The sequence below is a fragment of the Charadrius vociferus genome, unplaced genomic scaffold, assembly GCF_000708025.1.
Source record: "Charadrius vociferus isolate BGI_N301 unplaced genomic scaffold, ASM70802v2 scaffold329, whole genome shotgun sequence".
Taxonomy (NCBI): domain Eukaryota; kingdom Metazoa; phylum Chordata; class Aves; order Charadriiformes; family Charadriidae; genus Charadrius; species Charadrius vociferus.
Window position 1 is genome coordinate 1956321 of NW_009649982.1, and position 22783 is coordinate 1979103.

Genomic DNA, 22783 nt, shown 5'->3' on the forward strand with positions numbered 1-22783 from the left:
TGTTTTTTTTATACCCATGTACATGTAGATAAATACAGTGGTAGCTCAGCAAGCATAAACCAACAGTAAAATTCAATTCCTATTCCCATCATCATGACAGAAACAACACAGGAAACACCTGAAGAGCCCGAGGAAAAGTATCAAATGCACTAATCAGAATAAAATTTTGACGTTCTGTCTAAGCAGATGTATTTTTGGGAACATGAAATTAAGCGCGGGGAAAAAGTAAACAGAACTAATTTCTAAAGTAGGATTTTCATGATTCATACGATAACAAAATAATGTCAGCATATAACGTGATCTCCAGATCACAAACAGCATTATTTCAGATGCAAAAATTCACAGCTCTTTCTCAAATCCAAACACCATCAAATTTCCCAATTTTCCAGTAATTCAGAATCAGCCCTGATAGAAGTTAGATGAAAACTAACCTCTCAATGTGGTAACATCAGCATCCGAAGCTGGAGTTGGAGTCCCACTACTGCTAAATAAAAATAAAATCAGAAATTGAAGATGGAGATGCTGAGATAGATTTATTAGTTTTTGATTTATCTGTGATTCTGTTGTCACACCAAAAAGCATGTTTGCAGAAGAAATTTGTTGTGGTACTGCTTTGCTGGTAACTTCATAAAAATGATGCTTTGCAATATTTCAGTTATCTTTTGCAACTCAGATATCAGGTCACTTGCATCACACAAACCACCATGTGCCTCTCCAGGCTGCTTATTTCCTTATATTCCAACTGACTTGAGAGTCCCCCCAAAAAAATACATTTTGCCTTCTAGCAGTTCTGTAAAGAAAGCAAATGCAAAGACCAGAGATAAAACACAAAGATAACCTGTAATAAAACGGTCAGTTTTTAAAATACTCTCCAATGCACTAGCATGTCATAACTATACTGAAATCACTGCAAGAAGATGGGTTCTTCTCATCGTGACTTTTACCCTGCTTATTTGGAAATCTTCAAAAGACATCAGCTTCCAAATCCAATTATTGCATTCACGCACACACAAAATCACTCTAGGCCAAATGTGAAAAAGAAAAACATTTCAGATGAAGAATGTTAACCTGGAGATAAACTAACAGCTTTGACATGGCTCTTACAGTAAACCCAAGCTCCCTGGGGCCAATTCTGTAAGCCCCAAGCAACTGCCAAGTTACCAATATTGGGAGACACAATCTGACAGAAACAAGTCTTTCCTGAATGAAGTAAAAATGATTTTTCAGGTTTGTTATATTTTTATTATACACAGCCCAATCCGTAAGATTGGAAATTTAAGTGCTGGAGAGAAACTGAACTTCAGACTTCAGAAAATCATTGAAGTTCATTGCATTGAAAGGTTTCCATCACTTCTCATGGAACTTTTTCATTGGTGGTCATACTTGTGCCATAAAATAAGCATTGCAGCAAGGACCCTTCACTGTAATATATGCAAGCACTGATACTATGTGAGCCATGGTTCCCAGCCTTGCCAGGTTTGATTTTTGATTCACATACTAGACTACTGGTCTTGCAGTCTGTCCTCAAGCAAAACTCCAGTCAAAGTTGGGGGATATTTTGTCTCCTTCAGGACATATAATCAATCTCTGTATCACTCCAAAAACCAAAGTCTTCCATCACCAGCCAGACAATCCGATCTAAAGTTACATACTAAATATACCAGGGCACAAGCATATGATCAAACATATGATAGTTTCTCTGAGTTAACGTCTCAAAATCTGTTTTCTCCCCCTGCCTCTCACAGACACATAACACTTGCAAACAAACAGACCTGAAGACAAATCTGATGAATTTTCTATTTAAGCTGAGAATCTTTTCACTCATCCTTTCTCTGGAGGCACAGGATAAACCTGTGCATAATGGTTAAAATACAGTAAGCTCTGGGAATGTTAAACTGACAGGGTAAGATCTAAACAAGAATTATAAAATATTAATGCAAAATAAATAATCTCCAAACATGAACAAAGCAGAAAATGCTTATTCAAGATTTTAAACAGAACCTTCATGTATTTGCCTGAACAGCTAAAGTTAATGAGCTCTATGCAAGCTTTGAAATGTAGTTATTTGTGTCTGCTTCCATCTCGTGGACACTGCTACCTGCCATCACCCAGCACAGTGCACGGTAACCCTCTGCTGATTCTTTGACAACCTCAGTAAATCTTGGAATGATTTCCAAGAGTGGAAAGATTAATTTTACTAGCAAGTGTAATTTAGACAAGATATCCTCTCTGCCATTGCCATCACACGTATAAAGAGTCACAAGTGACTCATTCAAAACATGTCAACTTCTTTCTGCTAAAAAAAGCAACCCAAAATCCCACATTAAAGAGATTTAGATTTTCTTAAGAATGCTGGTTATATTTTATGGGATTTAGTTTCCTTACTTGTTTATCATCCTCAAACTGAAATAAAAACTATTGCTTAATTATTAATTGGTCAGATGAAACATTTCCCAGTTATATTCACCTTACTCCAAGGATGCATTTCTCTTACCAATTTCAATAAGCATTAGATTACATCTATAGCAGAGTCTCACCTAATTACAGCATCAGTAAACAAAGCTTTTTAGTGCATCATCTTTAACGATGGCATGTTCAGAAGGAAATAAGATTCTACTTTTCAGAAGAGGTGAAACAGTCTGGGATTTTACTGTTACAAACAGCTTGGTGTAACTAAGATCAGAATAAAAACTCAACAAAAGCAAAGTAATGCAAAGTGAAACAACTCTGCTACAGGGTTTGTAACCTTCTGTTCAGCTGAAGTGCTGAAACCCAGATACATACATTAGCTAAGTCTTGTACCAACCCCCTTTTCTTGAGAAAGGGAAAATGAGAGACATGATTTGTTTTTGTAGAACAAATTAGCCTCTGAACTCAGCCTGAGACTCACAGGCCTCCATCCAGCTGCCCGCAGGTCAGTGCCTGCCATGCTTCAAGGGGTCTCCAGGCACTCCTGACCTCCAGCTGTGCCCCATCAGGCACTGGTGGCCCACAGATCCCACATCATACCCACCAGCCTTCTGCAGATACGTTAGGGCCTCTGGAAAGGACCTAAAAGGCCACCTGACCAACTGAACTGTGAAGCCAATTCTGAGGTGGGCTAGCCTTGGCTAAGGGCCACATGCCCACCCAGCCGCTCTCTCACTCCTCCTCCTCAACGAGACACGGGAGAAAATAAGATAAAAAAAGTTCATTGGCTGAGATAAAGACAGGAAGATTGCTTGCCCGTTACCTCCGTGTGCAAAACAGGCTCACCCTGGGGAAAATTAAATTAATTTATTGTGCATAAATAGATCTGGGTAGTGAGAAACAAACATTAAAACACCGCCTTTCCTCCACCCTTTCCTAGGCCCAGCTTCACTCCTGACGACTCTGCCCCGTGTGGGCCCTGCAGGGGCAGAAGTTCCTTCAGGAAATTACCTGCTCCAGCACCAGTCCTCCACAGCCTGCAGGGAATGCCTGCTCCACCATGGAGTGCCGCCCCCTCCTCCTCCTCCACCTTCAACCTTGGCCTGTGCTGCCATTTCTCATTCCTTCTGTTCCCTCCTCTTCTCCCTGTGCAGTGCTTTTGCCATTTCTTAAACATGTTTTCCCTGAGGCACCGCCATGGTGGGTGGCTGCAGGGCTCAGCTGTGCCCTGCACTGGGTCGGTCGGAGCTGGAACAGGCTGTGCCCAGCTCCTCCTCAGGGGGGCTGCCCCACAGCCCCCTGCTGCCAAAACCCTGGGCACCAGCACCAGGTATCAACAAGATCAATTTTAACTAAACTGCTTGACTTTTTGAAGGAAAAATCCTCAGGTAGGAAAAAACCCAAGGAGGATGCTAGAATATAAATCACACTTTCAGAAGAGGAGCAGTTTGCAAAGAGGAAAGCCTATAATTAGCTTTCTAGAGTACAGTACTACTTCTGGATTGCCTTGCAGGTTACAGACGCATCAAAATAAAATTCTCCACGTTTCAAAGGTCCCAGAGCACCCTCACTGTCCCTGACTCAAATAAGCGGCAGCTGTCCGTCCAACAGGGCTCTTGGGTTAGCAACATCACCTCAGGCACCAGGCTAGCCACGTGGTGGCAACCACAGGCCAAACCGGGCTATGGGGCAACCATAAGAGTGCTGAAAACCATGGTGAGAACAAGGCCGCTGTCATTTACAGTGTAGCAAACCTGTCACCTCAAGCAGCAACAGGACATGCTTTTTGTCCAGGCCGGACAACATATCCTTACTGTCACTGAGGGGCTTTTAACTACAAGCCCCCCAAGAGCTAACCAATTTTCTGACAAAATTCCAGCTCACAGCTGGCTGAAAATTAAAAAGCCAAGGGCGTATATAACACCTAGTAAAACCCCGATCAATCTAACCAAGCAAGACCAGTCAAGTACCGAATTTGGTCAAATTAACAGTTATCACTTTTTCTCAGGAGGATAAAAAAAACCACTGTTTTAAGAAACTGCTATAACCACCTCACTTTATGCACAACATTGTTTTTTCATTGCTTTACCAGAACAGTGAGGTTTGCTTTCTTTTTGCATCCATTTCTTTTTGCCTTCTACTTCCCCTTAATGTTTTAATTTTTCAATTGCCCACTTTATTAATCTCCCAAAAGAGTAGCAACAGTACTAGGTATCTCTAAGGAAGCCACTCAAAATGCACAGCACAATGCGTGTACTGATTTGCCTGAACACACTGCTCTTCAAAGTAAACACAGATTCAAATTCTCCCTCAGTCACAACATTTAAAACATTGGGGATTATTTTCCCCCAAAATTAATCCAGGGCCCAGGCTTTATTTTTAACTATACCTATACAAGCAAGCCACTCCAGGTGGAGGGACTATATTCCAGCAAGTTATGAATTTGAGACACAGACATACGAAATGCAATTTCTATTGTCCTACCTGCATGAGTGATGGCCTGGACCACCTTGGCTGAGCAGTAAGCAAAATATAAAAACATACACATATGTATGGAGAGGCAGGAAGGAATATGCACGAGCAGATGTCTAAGCAGCAGAACGAACAACACTGCACTGTGTTACCTTGGCAGAAACAACCAGTTTCAGATCACACAGCTGTTAGACACCTGGCTCCAGGCAGGTGTAAGACAAGACCCATAAGGGTCTCAGAAGTTGATCTGAAGCAAACAGTGCTTATGGACAGCCTATACGTATTAATACAGCAAACACAGCTCACAAATACAGCCTACATTCCCCTTCTTCAAACCCCAAGGTGAGTGCTTCTGCATGACATCAGTCCTGTCAGGAAAAGACTCAATAGGTTCCAGTCCACCAAAGCACAGAGTGTCCCATTGACCCACAGGCAACTGTAGAGCCACAACAAGGTCTTTTGTGCAGCTATGCCATGTTATTAAGGAGAAATACCACTCTGGACCTCTCAAGTGGGGCATTGGTGATACAATTTCACCCCCCATTAAATTTCATAAAGATATTAGTTACACTTTTCTCTACATTCTTCCTGAAGGTTTAACACAAACTCAACTCTGTGGTTGAAGAAGGTACTGTCTTCAGATCTGTACTACATATTCCAGACACCCATCAGTATATTTATTAGTTTGAATGTCCTAAAGTCTAATTTGCTATGGCAAGCATCTATTTTTCTTAAACATTATTATTTCAATACTCATATTGTGCAAAGAAGGAAAAATCATCTTATGGCCTGATTTTCTCCTTTTTAAATATTTTAATCACATGTTCTTGAACTAAGTAAGTATACAATTTCAGAAGTATTTTTATCCAAGTACAGAATGCAAGACTGAGCCTTGTATTCAGATTCTTTTCCTTTTAAATTGTACTTGCGTTTGTCTTAAATTTTAATTAAGGCAGTTTTTGAATTTTGACCTCTTATATTTAATTAAAGCAGGACAAACCTTTCATAAGTGCTGTCTGACAGTAGAGAGCACAAAAGGAAATACACAACTGAAGAGGAGCAGTGTAGAACTCTTCACATGGGGTAAAGCTGTGCAGATGCTCAAAAATTTCTGAAATAAGCAATATCGTTGCCACATGCAGACAGCAAAGGAGCTCAGGTATGTTTCTACTTCACTGCAGGCAGAACTGCTGAACTGTTGAAATGATCCCAGCACAGAAGACCAACCCTTTTTTCTTTCATGAAACACATTTAGGTAAAAGTTACAAAATTTGAGTTGATACATCATCGACCATTGCTGCCACTGCTGGTGGAAAATGGATCCTAAATTTGCCATTGTATTTCAAAGCAGAGAACACGGACAGAGCAAAGGAGGTCTGGACATGATTTATTGTGACTAATTTCATTGAGTCCAGAATCATCAAGTACCAGTCAGAAAGGACACATACTTCTATTGATCTCATTTAATAGCCCCGTCTGAAGAAGTGAAAAAGTAGTGCATTATATTAATCCTTTTCAACTACCCCATACTCCTTTTCTTCAGCATTCAAGCAAGGCTATGACATAAAAACTCTAGTATTCTACTACAGCAATTTTGTGCTACTCCTTTGCCTTCAGTTGATTCTCAAGACCTGGCTTTTGACCACTGAGGAATTAGACAGAATGTCTGTCCTACTGTCACGAGAAGTATTCCATTATTAAGAGAGCAAAATTCATTATGCAAAGTCCCAATGGCCTACTGAATAAAGCAATCATTAAAAGTCTTGAGCTGATGCAGTGCTCCCACACTTCCAACTGGGGCAAAACCCCACAATGTCCACTGGGCTGCTCTATACACTTGTCGATTATGTCCCATATATTACTTTTCCTTTGAGGTTCTCCCCTCAGTGGTACTTAGGTTAATCCCCAGTTCCTTAAAAGGCCAGACTAGCTGAGCGTTTAACCTATGTGAGCATGTGCACTAGTCTTACAGGAACAAACATCCATCCTGCTGTTACGCAATTGTCAGTAATGCCAGATTGTGTGTTATTCTGGGAAGTAAATTACACAAGTACAAGCCACCATTCTGTAGGCTACACTAAAACTATCCTAGCTTTTAACTACCTGAAACCAGCTTTTCCCAGTTAGATAGAGACACAGTATTCACATCGAGGTAGGATTATATGAAATGCATTAAATTATTTAAGTCACAGCTTCAATTCTACAGCTGTTTATAGCTTTCAGCAGAGTTTTGCTTTAATCTAGAAAAGTAGTATAGTTGAAATGACCAACAGATACCAAGGGCCTGTCTTCTGTTCCAGATTAGCCCAAAATTAAGAAATCACCTCACAGAAACAATTGTTTCATAGCAAAAAAAAAAAAAAAATGGTCAAAGCTCATGAAAAGACGACACTCTTTTAACTTCTTGTGCCTGGGCTATGCTCTAGAAAACGAGCCTACCGCAAAATTTCCCATGTTCTTATCATCTGGGAAAACAGAGACTGAGAAATATGCCTAATGCTAGGCCTCCAAACTGAAGTGACTGCACATTCATCAGAGAAAGTGGAGTTCCTCAGAGGACAAGTCAGAGCACCTCTGTTAGACCCCTGCTTGGAGTAGCCTGTCCTTCCCCAGCAATGCGGAAGCCTCACCTGAACGTCTCATCTAGATACCTAAAGCTGGTGCTTTAGGATAGCCCTGCCATCCTTTGAGATGTGAGACCAGGCCAATTCCCTATTCTGACACAAATGGCACAGCTGGGTGGCAAGACAGCCATGCTCAAATCACTGCATTGCCCTGCACTGGACCAGCCACATCTGCACATGTGGGTCAGCAGGTGACTACAGTGCTACCCAGAAACTGGCAGAATGGCACTCCCATCTCCTTCTGTGCAGGAGGGACTTGATGCTGGATTTCCCGCACTGTGCCTTAAGGACTGGGGGTGATCCTGGATTGGGTACTTACCTAGACTTCTTACAGAACATTTTTAAAAGGCCTTCATTTTATCCTGATGTGTACTGGGAGGTCTAGTATATTTTTGCAGGGAATAATAATGTTGGCTGCTGGCAAAGCTGAGATGGCCTCACTCAGTCCTTGATGGAAGATGTCTGAGGTTAGATAAGACATCTACCCATGACAGCCGATCACGGCTTTGTTTTTGTATGGCCCTGGTTTACAAACTTCACATCTTAAACCTTAAATGGTCTAAGATGTCCAGAACGCTCTTAGAAAAAATTTGTGGGGTTTAATACTGCCAGAATAATTTATATTAATTTATTGCTGATGCTTCATTATCCAGATCAAATGCTATAAAACACTATCACATCCAAGCACAAGACAAACAACAACTTTCAGAGGACAAGATATAGTAAACCCAAAGTTTAAACTGATGGTGATAACAAAGATCCCATCCTAAAGCTTTGAACAATCTGAAGTAATATATAACGGGATAAAAGCAGTGTATTTTTGACAGAGATGAAATACAGCCCCACAGTGAATTAAGCTGGGTAAAGCTTGCCAGTTGTGAACTAGAGCCCCTTTAATGCCTGTCACAAAGCACTTGATAACATGGCTTTTGGGCAAGTACAACATTAATCACTCTGATCCACCTTTCAATCAAACGCTGGGCTTTTGGCATTGTTAGGTTGTTTAGCCCAGTGCATGCAGTGACTCTAGATTAATTAGTGTTGACTAAATTCTCTCATAGCTCTCTACAGTTGCTAGATTTCCTGAAAGATCACACTGAGGGATAGAGCAGGTTTTCAAACTCAAACTTCTTCAGAAAGGTGATTTTTTTCAGAGTCTTCAACATTCAAACTGAGATAACTGTATCTCTGGATTCACAGTTTTTGATAAATAAGATGTAGTTCCATTGATGTAAAGAACCAGTCTAGAGAATGACAGATGCTAAGAAGAAAAAAAAATTGGACCCACAAAATTTACAAGGACAAGATTTATTTTTTCAATTTATGCTTGTCTTTTCAAAGAGAAAATATAAAGGTTTGCTCAATGTTGCATTCTCAACAGAGAAAGTTCTGAACAGATGTATGCTACCCAGAGAACCTGGAGGCTGCGGGGAGTGCTCATGTCAGAGGAGTGTTCAGCTCAATAGGACAGGGAGAAACCAATCTCTTAGGAATCACTTTTGCCCTTATCATCTCATGCTATTAATTTTAATATATAATGTTGTGGTTATGAAATCATTATGGAGATACCTAATTTGCAAAGTTAGGGGGGTTTTTTGAAGTCTGTTCAGAGATTGCACTTCCCAGTAAATGAATTATCTTACTATTATCTTACTACTTACTATTTATCACAGATTTATGTGGCCTGTAAAGCAGGGAATTGAACCTGCCAATTTTTCAGATGAGATCAGCACTAGGTTGTTTGGGTTTGAATTGCTCTAAAAATAGAAGCTTAGATGAAGTCCTGAGTAGGAATGAAGTAATAACAATTTGAACTGGTTTTCCTTTCAGCTCAAAAAAGACATAAAAATAATAGGTCAAGTTCAGGTTTGCTTTGGTAAAAAGAAGCCATAATTCAGCCTAGTTTTCATTTTTATTGCCTTGTTAAAAGGGCGAGGAGCCCAAGCAGCCAATTCCCTTGTAAATGTTTTCAGAGTACATGTCTCAAAAGTGTTTTTTTTTTTAAAAAAAAAAGCTTTTCAGAAACATCCCCATTTCTTGCTTGTTGTTATGATGACCACAACTACCTTAAAGTCTTTGGGAAAGGTCCGCAGGATAACCGGAACGCTAACACAAGTAACTATGGACACATCTCTTTCCCAAAATAGATTTCCCCCACTAAACCTCTTCAGGTAAATAGCCTGCATCAGTGCCCGACGGCCAACAAGGTGATGACATACTTAAGCAAAAGTACAAGCCCCAGATTGGCTGAGGTATTTTGAGCATGCCAAGCATGCTAGGACAGCCTGCCAGAGGTTCACATGCAAGAACCACAGGACTTCTCCACCACACTTTTCTATGTGCCCTTTTGCACAAAGGTGAATTTTGTTCATCTCCAGAGCACGAACCAACTCCAGCAGCAGCAAGAACTGGAGAAAGCACGGAGCAGGAGCCTTTAAGAAGGGAAATTTACTTACCCACACGACCAATCAGTGCAGGAGCTGACAAGAAAAAGAGAGAAACGGTTACAAAATGTCACAACTCAGCCCTGCTGTTATCTCCAGAGAGAATAAAATGCAAGGCACACGCAGATACTCACCTGCCCATGGCTTCCTTTGCATAGGACAGTTTCTGGAAAACAAACAAACAAACCCTAAGTATATTTGAGTATCATAAAGTGAAAGGAATTGAAGTGCAGTTTGTACAACTTTGTTTCCTCCCCTGTGCCAAAATACTTCTCTTTTCTTTGTTCTGTGTTAAGTTCAAAATTTATTAACCAAGTCCCTGCTGAAAAGAAAATGTGTCCTACATTTCCAAAGTACAACTGAAACTGAACAGACACTGTAAAGAGCGCTAGGTTTGTCAGAAGATGCTCTGCATTTTGCATTTTTCTGCATTGTTCTGCAGGAACAATGCTCTCTCACCGCAGAGGAGGCTAGCAATCGGACCCTTTTAAGCAAGCAGTCTTAAGAAATAGAATATTACTTCCGCTACTTGTCTATAGATTTAAAACCACCTTTTTGAAAATACAGTTACAGCTTAAAGTAACATACTAGGATTAGTCTGATGATTTTGTTTATGGTTATACAAGTGACAGGGATGACATTTTTTTCATTTTTTGGCATATAAAGACTAAGTCAGCGCTACACAGTTCACAATTTTTCATCAAAATTCTCATGGCATAAGTGCCACTGATTCTAAAGAGGAGTCACAGGAGATTCTGTGAGGAACACCACAAGGAGTGGAGGAAATCCTGAGCAGTTTGCAACATGATAGTTGTTGAGGAATAATTCCGTATCCTGCTGCTGTACCAATGTGAACAGAACAGAAAATATGTATAGAAGACTACTTCTGTTTCTCACATTTGAGGGAAAAAACAGATCCTTTGGCAGTTTGTTTATTGGTGTGGCTTTCTTTACACAGTCAATGCAGATATATTTTTCAGTAAGAACTCAATCCAAAGTGTATCAACTCAAATATCTTCCTTGAAGTTAAAATACAATGAACTTAAGACATACTGTTCCCACTTTGAAAACTCCTCTGCAAAACACCCAAATACATTTAGTGACCTAAGGACTGTCGCTCTAAGCTATCCTGGTGATTCTTTATGTGAAGGAGGAGTGAAAAAGCAAAAGAAACTTTCTGAGCAGGTTAGCCAGCTCATTCTCTTCACCTGTGTTTCTAAGGAAGTCTAAAAGTTCGGTTTTTATTGATTTGTAGCCATTCCAATGGCTTCTCTTCTTTCCAGGACATCTGTGGACAGTAAGTGTGATCACAGCTAGAATCGCAGGCAGCCTGGATACCAGCCTGAGGAGGGCTTGCCAAAATACTAATTTCAGCCGGTTTGCTTTTCAGCATGTCCTTTGGCCATCCTTTTTTGTACAAGTTCATCAAATGAACCCTTAAGTATGAAAAATTAAGGCACAGCGAGACCAGTTTTATGTGACAAACCAAGAAACTAGCAAGACTAGGTAGTCTAACAGTGAAAAGTCTAACTCAGGGCCAATAAAACTGTATTGGACTGTAATTTTTTTTAAGGGGTCATTACACTGCTGTATACAGTGCTTGTACTCAGCTTTAGTGCGTTGGGATCCGCGAGGAATAGAGAGACTGATTCCCTCTCTACCAGCTTTTGGAAAGTTATATGGAAGTAATAGCCCAGGTAGTAAAAGTTGTTTGTGCATGAGAAAAAGAGACTTCCTTCCATATTCAGTCAGTCAAGGCAGTTTGTAGGTGCTATTAAAAACAAACCTGTTTATTAGGGGCCCCACACATCTTTTTAATACCACCTGCTAGTCCATAACCAGCAGCTTCACTCACTGGTCCACAAAGGCCACTGACAGCAGAGGTCAGTATAGTCCTGACCATTTCATAGAGCAAGGAAACAGAGACAACCCAGTGAGGGTTGCCTTGGCCAAAACAGGGCAGCATGAGGAGCTGGTGGCACCTCGCTTTCCTGAGCCTAGATCCCAGCACTTAACCAATATGTCTTGTTATCTCCAACTCTTTTATTCAATAAGTTATACAAAGAACTTATAAGAACCAAACCTGAAATGCCAAATTATTATTTTAATGGCCAAAGGCTAGAATAACAAACGTAACACACTATCTCCACATTTACTTTTTTTTTTTAAAAAAAGGCATGAAATTTAGTTGTCATCCAATTTTGCAGTAAACTAGCAAAGCTTAATACTGTATGATTGGCTTTGAATGACAGCCTCTGCATGGGGCAGCTGGATTATTCCTTAATTCACCTAGTTCAGGACAGAATATTCTCTCGTTGTTGCAAATCACATCTTTTGTGAAATAAAATAACTTTAAAGCATTACTTTTAAGGCTGTTAATGCTTTTAATACCTGTTTAAATGACCTGGGTTTTCACAATTCTTTCTCAGACAAAATATTCCAAAATATTATTTCTCAGCTTTGAGAAATAACGGTAAAGATTGTCACCCTTACATTTGGTTGCTATATAATGCTGTGAAGCTATCGCAAAAACAACAACAAAAAGCATGAACCGTAAATTACAAATGAGGTGATAAGAGAATTATCAGTTGTCCATTAAAACCCATATGCCAGTGCAAACCTTGCGCAGAGATTATTATCACCTTGCAGCTTTATGTCACAGGTAAAATCTCAGGTTTTACAGTAAATTTGAAAGGAAAGCACAATCTCAATACCCAGTCTTCAGCTTCTTACAGTCTAGAGAGCTGAAAAATAGATTCACACATTTTGTATCAGTCCTACAGACTGAAATGTAAGACTTGGGTTTTGTTATGTTAAATGTTCTTTTTTCAACTGAGGATGTGAAAACTAAGCATCCCCCTATTGCTAAGACAGCACGGTCTGCAATAGTTTGTAGTGCAATTGCCTTCCTCTCTCTTGAATGTCTAACTTGCATTCCAGTCTGGGGTGAGGGCAAGCACTGGCATTTTAATTTGATGGCAAACAGGCACCTTTTTCCCCTAATTAGAAGCCAGGGGCTCTACAATTCTAATACTGGCTTGGTTTCTCATTTAGTACAGCATAGCCTTTGCCAGATCACCTCAACTCTCTGGCTCAGTTCCTTCATTAACAAGATGGAGTTATAAACATACCTACCACACCAGGATCTGCAAGGATTAATTAACTTCTTTACCCTTTGAATACTTGATCTATAAATAGTTCTACATAGCAGCAGCAGCCACACCAAAGCTCCAGGGGATGGCTTTTACTCAGTGAAACTACCTCTGGCAGATGCTTTGTATAAAATTAGTTCTCTTGAAGCAAGACCTTCATAACATTATTACACCAGTTATTCTAAAGCTGGGAGCTGAGGTTTGTATCTGTTGCACCAGTGCTTCCCTTTGTCAACAAACCAAAGTTAGTTTTATATAATGCAAAATTATCACAAATTAATAAAAGTCCATAGAATTACATACAGGCTACCACAATGCCACAAATCACATACGGTACCGACTGGATGGATGAGCTTCTGTCAACTCGTGAACTTGCAGAAAAGCAATTACATAGGATACTCTTGTCTGATCCTAAAAGACGATTGTTATGCACAGAAGACAAAATATCTCAGAGATAACTCCAGGCAGGAGAAAAAGGTGGAGGAAATGTCAAGGAGATCTTAAATAATCTCATATTAGTTTAATCCCATCTGTGTAGGATTGTACCAGGCATGTTTGATTTAACCCACCTGTACACATCATTTTCAACAGGAAAGTCATACCAAGAAACTATTCTCTCTTTGTCTGTGCTGATTCCCCACTACAGTGCGTAGCAGAACCACGGCCTCACAGAGGCAAGGCCAAAGCACTGGGGGCAATCCAAGGAGATAGATGACAATATCCAGAACTGAAGCTGGAGGGAAAGGCCAGGATGGACAGCAGCGCTCTGAGGCACCACCCTGACAGATAAGGTGAAAATATGGTCTACAGTGAGCAAGAGGAGGGAAAGCTTAGTGGAACAGAAATTGTTCAAGTTGAAATGAAGGGTGGAGATCCACGGTAAGGTGTCAGAAACAAGCTAAGAGTCCAGTCTGTCCAGGAGGAATCAGCTCCACAGAAGATGTGATCTCTCAACATAGCAGTGATTCTTCAGAGCGTGTTAGGCAGTGCTATCTAGAAACAAGGTGAAAAACAGGGAAAACAAGGAAGCACTACAGATTTGCAGAGTATAGGAGCTGATCAAACAAGGATGATGAGGATGAAGTGTCGTTTCAGAGCTCTGCCTGGAAAAGAGACGAGCACAGGCATCACTGCTGACAGTTTCTGTACTGTGCCAGGCACCAGGGAGAGACTGAAAAGGAAGATTTAGGCTGTAACTGGTGGAGAGTGACCAGAGAGAGAATTAACACAGAAAGAGCTTAAGAGATGAAAGGGAGACGAAGCAAGATTTGGAGAAGCAACTGGAGTTAATTAATCTATTTGCATATGTGTGGTGAAGGTCTGTTGCTTTTTAAGTTAGAGGAAGCTAACTAAAACTTGCAACGCAAAAAGAAAGAGCCAAAGTCAACTGGAGAATAGTAAGTGTGGGGATAAGAAAGGGGGCGAGGGAAATCTGACAGAATGGCTCAAAGGATGGCAACAGAGGAAATTTTTTTTACATCTGTAAGGGGTGGGGTGTGTGAAAGATCAGATGAGATCTGCTTTTTTCCAGATTTAGAAGAAACTGGAGACGTCTTATGCAAATAAATAAATGTTAAGATATCTATGTGATTAAAAAGATACTGTAAACTGTGATTAGGACATTTTCTTGAACAGAGGAAGGCAATGGTTAGCAAGGAAGATCACAGAACTGGAAGAGGAGAAATAGCAGAAGAGAAACTTCTGCCTCAGAGGAACCTTAGGAAGACAAAATCATGTACTGTGTGAGGTGGGCAGAAACTACAGCATCAGGAGTAAGTGGTTACAAATGACTCACATCATTGGGGTACTATATCCCACTTTTGAACACAGCTCAGAAGTCAGGCGAAATCATTTATTTTACATTGCTAAGCGCCCACTTCAGCATGCTAAGGGTGTGTGTTCTGTTGTGCTACCCATTAAGGCATCCTAAGGCAGGGTTGCCTTCTGCCTCTTTTATCCCAGTCTCCCTCACTGAACAGTCTGTGCTCCAAACACGCTGAAACAGAGCTGCTGATAGGATGAGCAGTCTATACTAAACAAAAGTACTGCTGAGTCAACACAGTCCCACGTTTTGTATCTTGTCCCAGGAGCTTTTCGAGTTGACTTTTGGCAGGTGAGCACCTCTTGTCACTGTTTTGCAGATTCCTGGGGAAACTGTCTGTCCTTTGGTTCTCAGACAAAGCTGTACTACAAACTCTTCCCCACGGCTATCTCTCAACTCTCGGTTCCGCTAAAAGGTACACACAGCACAAGTATCCCTCTTAGCAGCAACCAACAATCACACAGACCTGGTTCCTTTGGAAAGGATTCATGGCCTAATCCATGAGTCACGTGTCTCATTTGCCCAATACTGTTCAGATATGCTTTGTTATAGACATGAGGATGTATATAAGCCCTCAGCAGTCATGGCTGAGTATCTGCTCAATGATTTAAGTTACATGAGCACCCCGAATTCTTCATTTCTCATGACAGCTTTTTTCAACGTGCCTTGTTGTTGTAGTTTGTCATCAGATCTACAAGGAACAGCAACTCATTAAAACTTGACTTTCTGGAATTTGATTGAAGTTTGGAGAAATAGAGATTGGGTCATGTAATCTGCCATAGAGGACAGCTTTGCCCAATGATGTGCCCACACTGGAAATGTGGGATGCAGACAGAACTTTACTATGGGAGCACTGCAGTATCATGCTTTAAACTGCATTTTGCTATGGTCTCGGGAAGGAGATTCTAATTGTACTGGAAAGATAAGGGTCTACCTCCAACTTTCATTAGATTCTCTTGGTAAAACCTAAATTTCCTAAATTCTCCAGGAACTGTAAAACATCAAGTGTCAGGATTTTGATGAAATTAAAAATGGCCACAAATTAATTGACCAACAGAACAACGACAAAGTCATGCAAGTCCACGGGCCTCTTTGCTTCCTTTAAGCACTCTGATGAACAGAAAGGTCACAACGATTATCTCAGCCCACCATGACTTACCTGGATGTGTGACAGTTTAACAGGTAAGTATGACCATCAGTATTTTAGGCTGTCTGTACCCACCAAGGAATATTATCAGACCTATTTCAAGATATCCACTGCACTAATAATTCACACAGACTAGCTCCTGCAGCTCTTCGTGGTGGCAGGTACTGCTGAGCTGTGACTCACCGCCACGGGGGAAGAAGCTCTATGCAGACAGAAACCACGATTAAGCAGCAGGCACAGCACAGCACAGCTTGCTCCAGCAGGAAAACTACCTCCTCACCATTATCAACATTTCCTGTATTTGCTTAGGTTTTTTCTCTCTTTTGGAAATTCTGAGACTGTCACAAACAACAAATGGCCAAAGGCCGGGGAACCATGGAGTTCAGAGACCCTCACGTGCCAGCAGGAACTTGGCAGTATTCTACATCTTGATTGTCACTTTTTTCTTCCTCTAGGCCTATACACACAGCAGACTTGTTTTGCTGAATCAAATATATTCTGTTTGATAGACACATCAGTGTGGGTTAGGTTCAGAGCACACTGGCAACCAAAAGGGTATTAAACAAGAGGCTGTAAAATTTTTATTTTCCCCACAGCCAAAGGCTGCCTTCAAAATGTCAGCATGGGCTACAGCTAAATGTTATAATACAGTTTCTATTACAAAACAGCAGAAGTCCTATGTTCAACATGCACATGTGTCCTATTCCCTTGTTTTCTGTTATGTAATGTCAGGCTAATGAAAAAAATAATAGAGAGTACAAAACCTTATAAATATGACTTAATACAGAATTTTTTTATTCCCTAGGAAGTGTATTTTTTCCTCCTCTTCTAATCACAGTACACTTACAGATTATATCCATAACAAGACCTGACACTGTTTCTTGTTGTATGAGCATCTATACTACTAGTCAACGAGGCTCCAAAAAAATGTAAGCAATCAAGGTATTTGCAAGGTAGCTATCAAGTAAAAGGTACTCACCGGTATCTTTCAACAGAAGCTGAATGTTTACAGTGTATTCTGCACACTGTGCTCTTTGCTTGGTTGTTGGGTTTTTTTTATTTTAAAGAACCACAGACTATATAAGGATGTGCTTGTCTTTACATCTACTTTTTTAAACCTCTTGAAAATATCTCTGTTCCTACTACCACTCCACATTTTTCATGCCTTCAGTTCTTTTAACTTTGTTCCTCCACATTTAAGCACTTCTGATGCTGTTTGGACAAGAAGTTGTTTGCAGCCTCTTATAGTAATTGCACACCTGGTGAGCAGGGCCCAGCAGTTAAAAGAAGAAACAAGGGAAGCACTGGCAACTGACTCTCCTTTAATCTTCTTATTTACTGTAACAATAGGCTGCATGTGAAAATTCAACCCTCTGGTTTCATTTCATATGACAAACTGCACAGAATTAAAGAAAAAATATAGAAAGAAATAGGCAGAGATGCCAATTTTTGTAGCTAAACAAACCCTCTTTGAAGAATCCTCCGAACACACAGAAGAAAAAAAAAAGTCTTCTCTAAAGGACAGAAAAAGCAGGAAAGCAGGCGTCAAAACAGTTCAATCAGCAACTCCAGAACTGCTGTGTTATTTCAGAAATTTATAAAGTCAAAACAAGTGCCCGGCAGCTATGTGGCTATCTTACAGAGAATATCATATGCCAGCTGTAAATGCTCCTATGAACAGCACAGATTGTGCTGGTTTGCCAGCAGTGCTGCAATCTCATAGCAAGAAGTACAAGGCTCCTGGGAAACGGATAGTTACTTTTGCTTGTGTTTCTCCCCTTTTCGATTTTTCAAAAGCAATCTAGCACAAGCGTGAACAAGGCTGCAGTTGCAGGGCAGAGTGGGTGCAATTTTGGGCAATATCAGAATTGTAGACACAGATGCCCAAAGCGTAGAACGACCGCATGAACGGGATGAATGAGGACATTCTATATAATACAGAGTTATACTCCACCTGAACTGCAGCTACACAGTAAGGAACACAAGTGGGGTTAATTTATATGAAGGAAGGTTTACATGAAGAAATATACTGCAAGCAAATCTTCCTTCGGATTAGAATTACCTTCTCCTTTTCCATTTCTGACATGATTTGAAGAGAGTTGGAGGGATAACATAATCCCACACTTTGTAAATCTACTTAATATCCAAAGAAATTAGTTAGGCTAGTATTCATCCTATGTAAAGTACTTTTATTTAACATGATCACACAAAGTAAAATGAACCAATTCGGGGGGGAAAAAGAATATTTAAAATAATTTTTTATGGCTGGCATAAATCCTGTTCATCTGCTCCTTTTGAAAATCTAGCAGCTGATTTGCTTTAAGAACCTGATGAAAACCTAGTGTATGTATTATATATTACAGTATAACATGCATATATATATCTCTATAAAAGCAATCACACAGAGGCAGGCCTCAATTCTGCAAGACAACATATGGCACATAGCTTGCTTATTAAAGAGCAGCAAAAGCTTTGCCTTCTGAGGCACACTTCCTCTATCAGTAGAAGGCATCTGATGGCAAAAGAGCAAACTCCAGCTATCTGTGCCTTCACCCCCACCAAATTAGTCAAGTCTTCTTGACAGACTATTAGAGACTGAACAACATTTTTCCTGAAGAAAAAATATGGGAGTTGGGACCAGAGCTGGCCTAAGCTCCAGCTGATAACCAGTAAAAAAGTGTGCTGAAAGCAAGAGAAATAGAATGCTTCTCTACATGAACTAAGCCATGCTGGAGCAGACACTACATCTGTAGGTATCTGACAGTGATTATACCAGGGATTAGAGGAAAAGGTAAGAAACAAACCAGGAAGGAAGGCTAATAAAGTGTCATTTAATTACACTGCTCAAAACAGAAACACACTACAACAAAAATAGCATGAAAGCAACCTTTTTGCTAAATTATTTTTTTTATTGAGAGCAAACCCCACAGATTTATTTTGCCTAATTTTCAGATATGCTGAACTATTTTTGAGAGAGAGAGGGAAAATTCATGGCATACAGCACTTCTAAAAATTTAATTTCACATTGCCATCTACCAAAAAGTAATATTGAAAGATGCTTTAGAATAAGACTGCCAGAAACTGCCAGCATGCAGAATACAAAGAGGTGGCAGATAAATGCTATGGCAGTAACAGCCAATAGATACCAAAAGAAAAGCAGAAATACTTTGATCAGCTGCAGGCTCTAAACTAAACTCTTGAGATTAACCACACATGATTCACAGACACTGGAGAGCAGAGGAAGATTAAAAACAAGTGTTTAATGAGGCACATAATGGCCAGACAAAGAACCACTGCCAACCACTTTCGCTGCTTTTCTACAGTGCCAGGCAGAAGTGAGTCTTCCTTTTAAGCAATTGAGAGTGTGGACTATGAACATGCATCATGCATGGACACTACAGAGTGCTGTGCACGGTGTGAAATGATGGCAGCCCTTCAGTGAGAAGTGCTCAACACTTTATAGATCAAACCTAAGGAACTAAAAAAAAATATATGGTGACAGCTGACCATGAACAAATGAATGAACATGCTGTAGTAAGGGAGAAAAAAAAATAAATCTCACAAGTAAGGGAAGCCATACAACTTGGTCAGCCTAGCTGGTGGAAAGTACAAGAGGGCAGGACGCAACCCTTTAGAAAGTGCGCTTGGTCCCACAGGCTGAGCCCCAGCTCCTACCACCACATTAGACTGGAGCAAGCAACTAGCAGGAGGAAGGATGTTCTTAAAAGCAGTGGTATAACCGCTGCACTTGTTTGGACTTAATGTTCTCAGAGCTGCTTTAAAGAGGCTTCACTCTCTGACAAGCATTTTGTGCATGAGCACATATGAGAAGGAATGAGTCAGTACCAGAGTTAGCAATTAAATCCACCCTCTGACCCATGTATTCAAAAATACACCATTAGACCTTCTGAAGCCGGCTGATTGGGGGATGGGATAGAGCACTCTTGCCTTCAGTCTTTGGTTCAAATTTAAATTGAGTTCAGGCTTTTATTTCAAAAAAAGCCACCTTATATATTCGTGACATTTTATGTGGAACACAGTGGTGACAGCATTCAATCAATCCCCCTTAACACAGACTAGTCTCCCATCAAATCAGCTCAACAACCATCACCTTCTATCAGCTGTGCTGAAACCAAATAGAAGGATGAACGGTACTTTTCCAGAATATTGCAATACTGAAGGGAATATATCCATTTACAGGAGAAAGGAAATCTAAATTACACATAAACCATCTGAATAAATCATCAAACACAGAGCACTATATCTGACTCCACTGTAATGCTGAAGGGTCATACCCAAAAAAGGCAAAGCAGCAATGGGAAGTTAGATGCACCATCCTGCTTCCACGAATCATCCTGATTTCTTTTAATAAGCTCCCAACTACAGACCATCTCACTACCAAAATCTTACATACAGCAACGATACATTCACTGTGCACATAAAAATTTCACATGAATTTTAGTTGTCTCCATCTTTTTGCAAAGTCTTCTAAGGACAACAGTACCATCAAACATGAGAGAAGCAGATGTTGGGTAGCAACCACCTGTGAAGACTAACACACAGGCTCAGGGGAATTAAAAAAAAAAAAAAAAAAAAAAAAAATCACTCCCCGTTATCCACAACAGTTTTCACACTCACATTCCCTAGTGCACATTCCTAGCATAGGAGTCCATAAAAAAGAGACAGGAAGAATCCATACTAGCAGAACATTACTGATCCTATGGGATCATACATTTAAGATTTATGATAAATTTCATAAAACTACTCATCCATTAGCTTGCAAAAATAGAAGACATTGTAATCTTAAAGAAGATCCATAAACCATTCATTTTAAGACAGCCTTTCATCCAGAGAAATTAAAATATCTACTGTATCTTAGATGCATACACAGTTAAGCACTTAATTTTGTACTAAGGACTTAATTTTAAAATTCACAAACTCCTGAAAAAACACCTTCATATTTCATTGGAGATCAGCTTCTTTAGTTTAGCTTAATGCTCCTTTTATTTGCTTTAAGCTAAAATAAACTTGCTTCAACTGAAGTAACAGAGAATATACCAAGATATTCAGCAATTTTTTATTAAATCATTAGACTAGATGATCTCTAGAGGTCCCTTCCAACTCTGAAAATTCTGCGATTCTGTGATTTTACACTTGCACTCTGATTTTAACCTCTGCAAATTTTGCCATACGTCTCGATAGCATGAGAAATAACAGCTCAGAACTTCCTGTTTTGAGATGCCATTTGAGCAGAAGGCATCTCCACGTGCAGTTCAGAGCAGGAAGGCTGCTACATGCCACAGAGGGCAATGCACCACAGCCTGCCTCATGTCACACTGCCCTTTCAGACAAGGGCTCTAGACATCATCTACTTGTCAGGAACACACCTATCGAAGAAAACGTTCTCTTCATCATTGTTGCTTTTCCCTGCAGCAGATCAGCTACAACTTTGGTTTCAGAACTGATTTCAGAAGTATGGATCCAAGAGCTGTGATACTCACGCCTGTACGTTTTAAGTGTTCCACATGTTACCACCAGCCATTGGCCAAGCTGCGTGTGGCAGTGGGACATTACACCCTTGCTCATGAGAAAACACCAACCAGCTGCTGCACCCACCTTCACAATCAGACTCCGGTGCTCCTCAGACTGACTGAAGTTTGCGCCCATTTCAAAAGTACTCATTGTTCCTTCCTCACACAGGTTCATCCAGGTGTGGTATTCTTCACGCTCCGGCAGTCTATCCCAGAACGTCTTGAAGACTTCCCAGACTGTTTCCTGACACACTGAAGGCACAAGAAAGGTCTGGTGTTAATACAACAGGAGCACTTCCATAGCATGGGTGGCCAGGATGATACTGCCCAAATGTTGTATGCTTTTCAATACATTAATATATAGAATACAGTGACTGTACACCTACATGTAAATGTGCAAGGTGTTGAAGGGACTGACAATGAACATCTGGTGGAGCTTCCACACTCATACTACTTCCCTCCCTGATATTTTTTTTACTGAAGTAATTCATTACTTCACTAAAGAAAAAAAAAAAAAAGGGTGCAAGAGAGAGTGCACTTGTCTCCTAACAACCATCAAGAACAACAGTATTTTCACTGAGTGAAACTGCCCTTGATCAATGGGTCAGATTTTCAGAAAATTTAGAAAACCAAAATAGTACGGCAAATGTCCTCACAGAAAGTAGACCTGGAGCCTAATTTGTAAGAATGATACCTGCACTGATCGAAGTTTTAGGGGCTCAATCAGTAACAACTCTTTTGGACTCACCTTCACATGGAATTTAAAATAACTTTCAGAAATTATAATTGCATTAATAAATTGAAAAACAGGGCAGGATAATGACATAATAACACAACATACTAAGAAATAAGTCAACCTCTAACCCTACCGCATGTATGCACTGGGAACGGACTAGATACCTCTGACTGAACAGACAGCTCGAGAATTAAGGGTTAAATTATCTTGTTCTACACCAGCTGCTTTAACATCCCAATCTTGCATGTGCTCTTTGCCAATCAGAGCAGCTGGTCACATAAGGATGAAGCATGAACCTCCATGTGACCCAGGATAACAGGAAGAGAGAAAGGTTTACAGGATTTTCCTTGAGTCCTGGAAGAGAACAATATTAAAAGGAGAACAGCTCCAAAAAATCACTCACAGCAGATGCCAGCCTGGAGTGTTAGCAGACAAACCTGCTTTTT

The 22783-nt window shown here is 40.3% G+C and overlaps 1 protein-coding gene across 1 annotated transcript in view; it reads right to left on the reverse strand.

The window, feature by feature from the left end:
* The window catches only part of IMPG2 (interphotoreceptor matrix proteoglycan 2), a 57916-nt gene that overhangs the window by 25259 nt on the left and 9874 nt on the right, over window positions 1-22783 (reverse strand). The window contains exons 3-6 of the mRNA XM_009891628.1: window positions 21687-21853; window positions 10084-10115; window positions 9962-9985; window positions 432-478 (exon numbers count right to left, since the gene is read on the reverse strand). Of these exons, the coding sequence (XP_009889930.1) occupies window positions 432-478; window positions 9962-9985; window positions 10084-10115; window positions 21687-21853 (270 nt within the window). The remainder of the gene's footprint in view (window positions 1-431; window positions 479-9961; window positions 9986-10083; window positions 10116-21686; window positions 21854-22783) is intronic.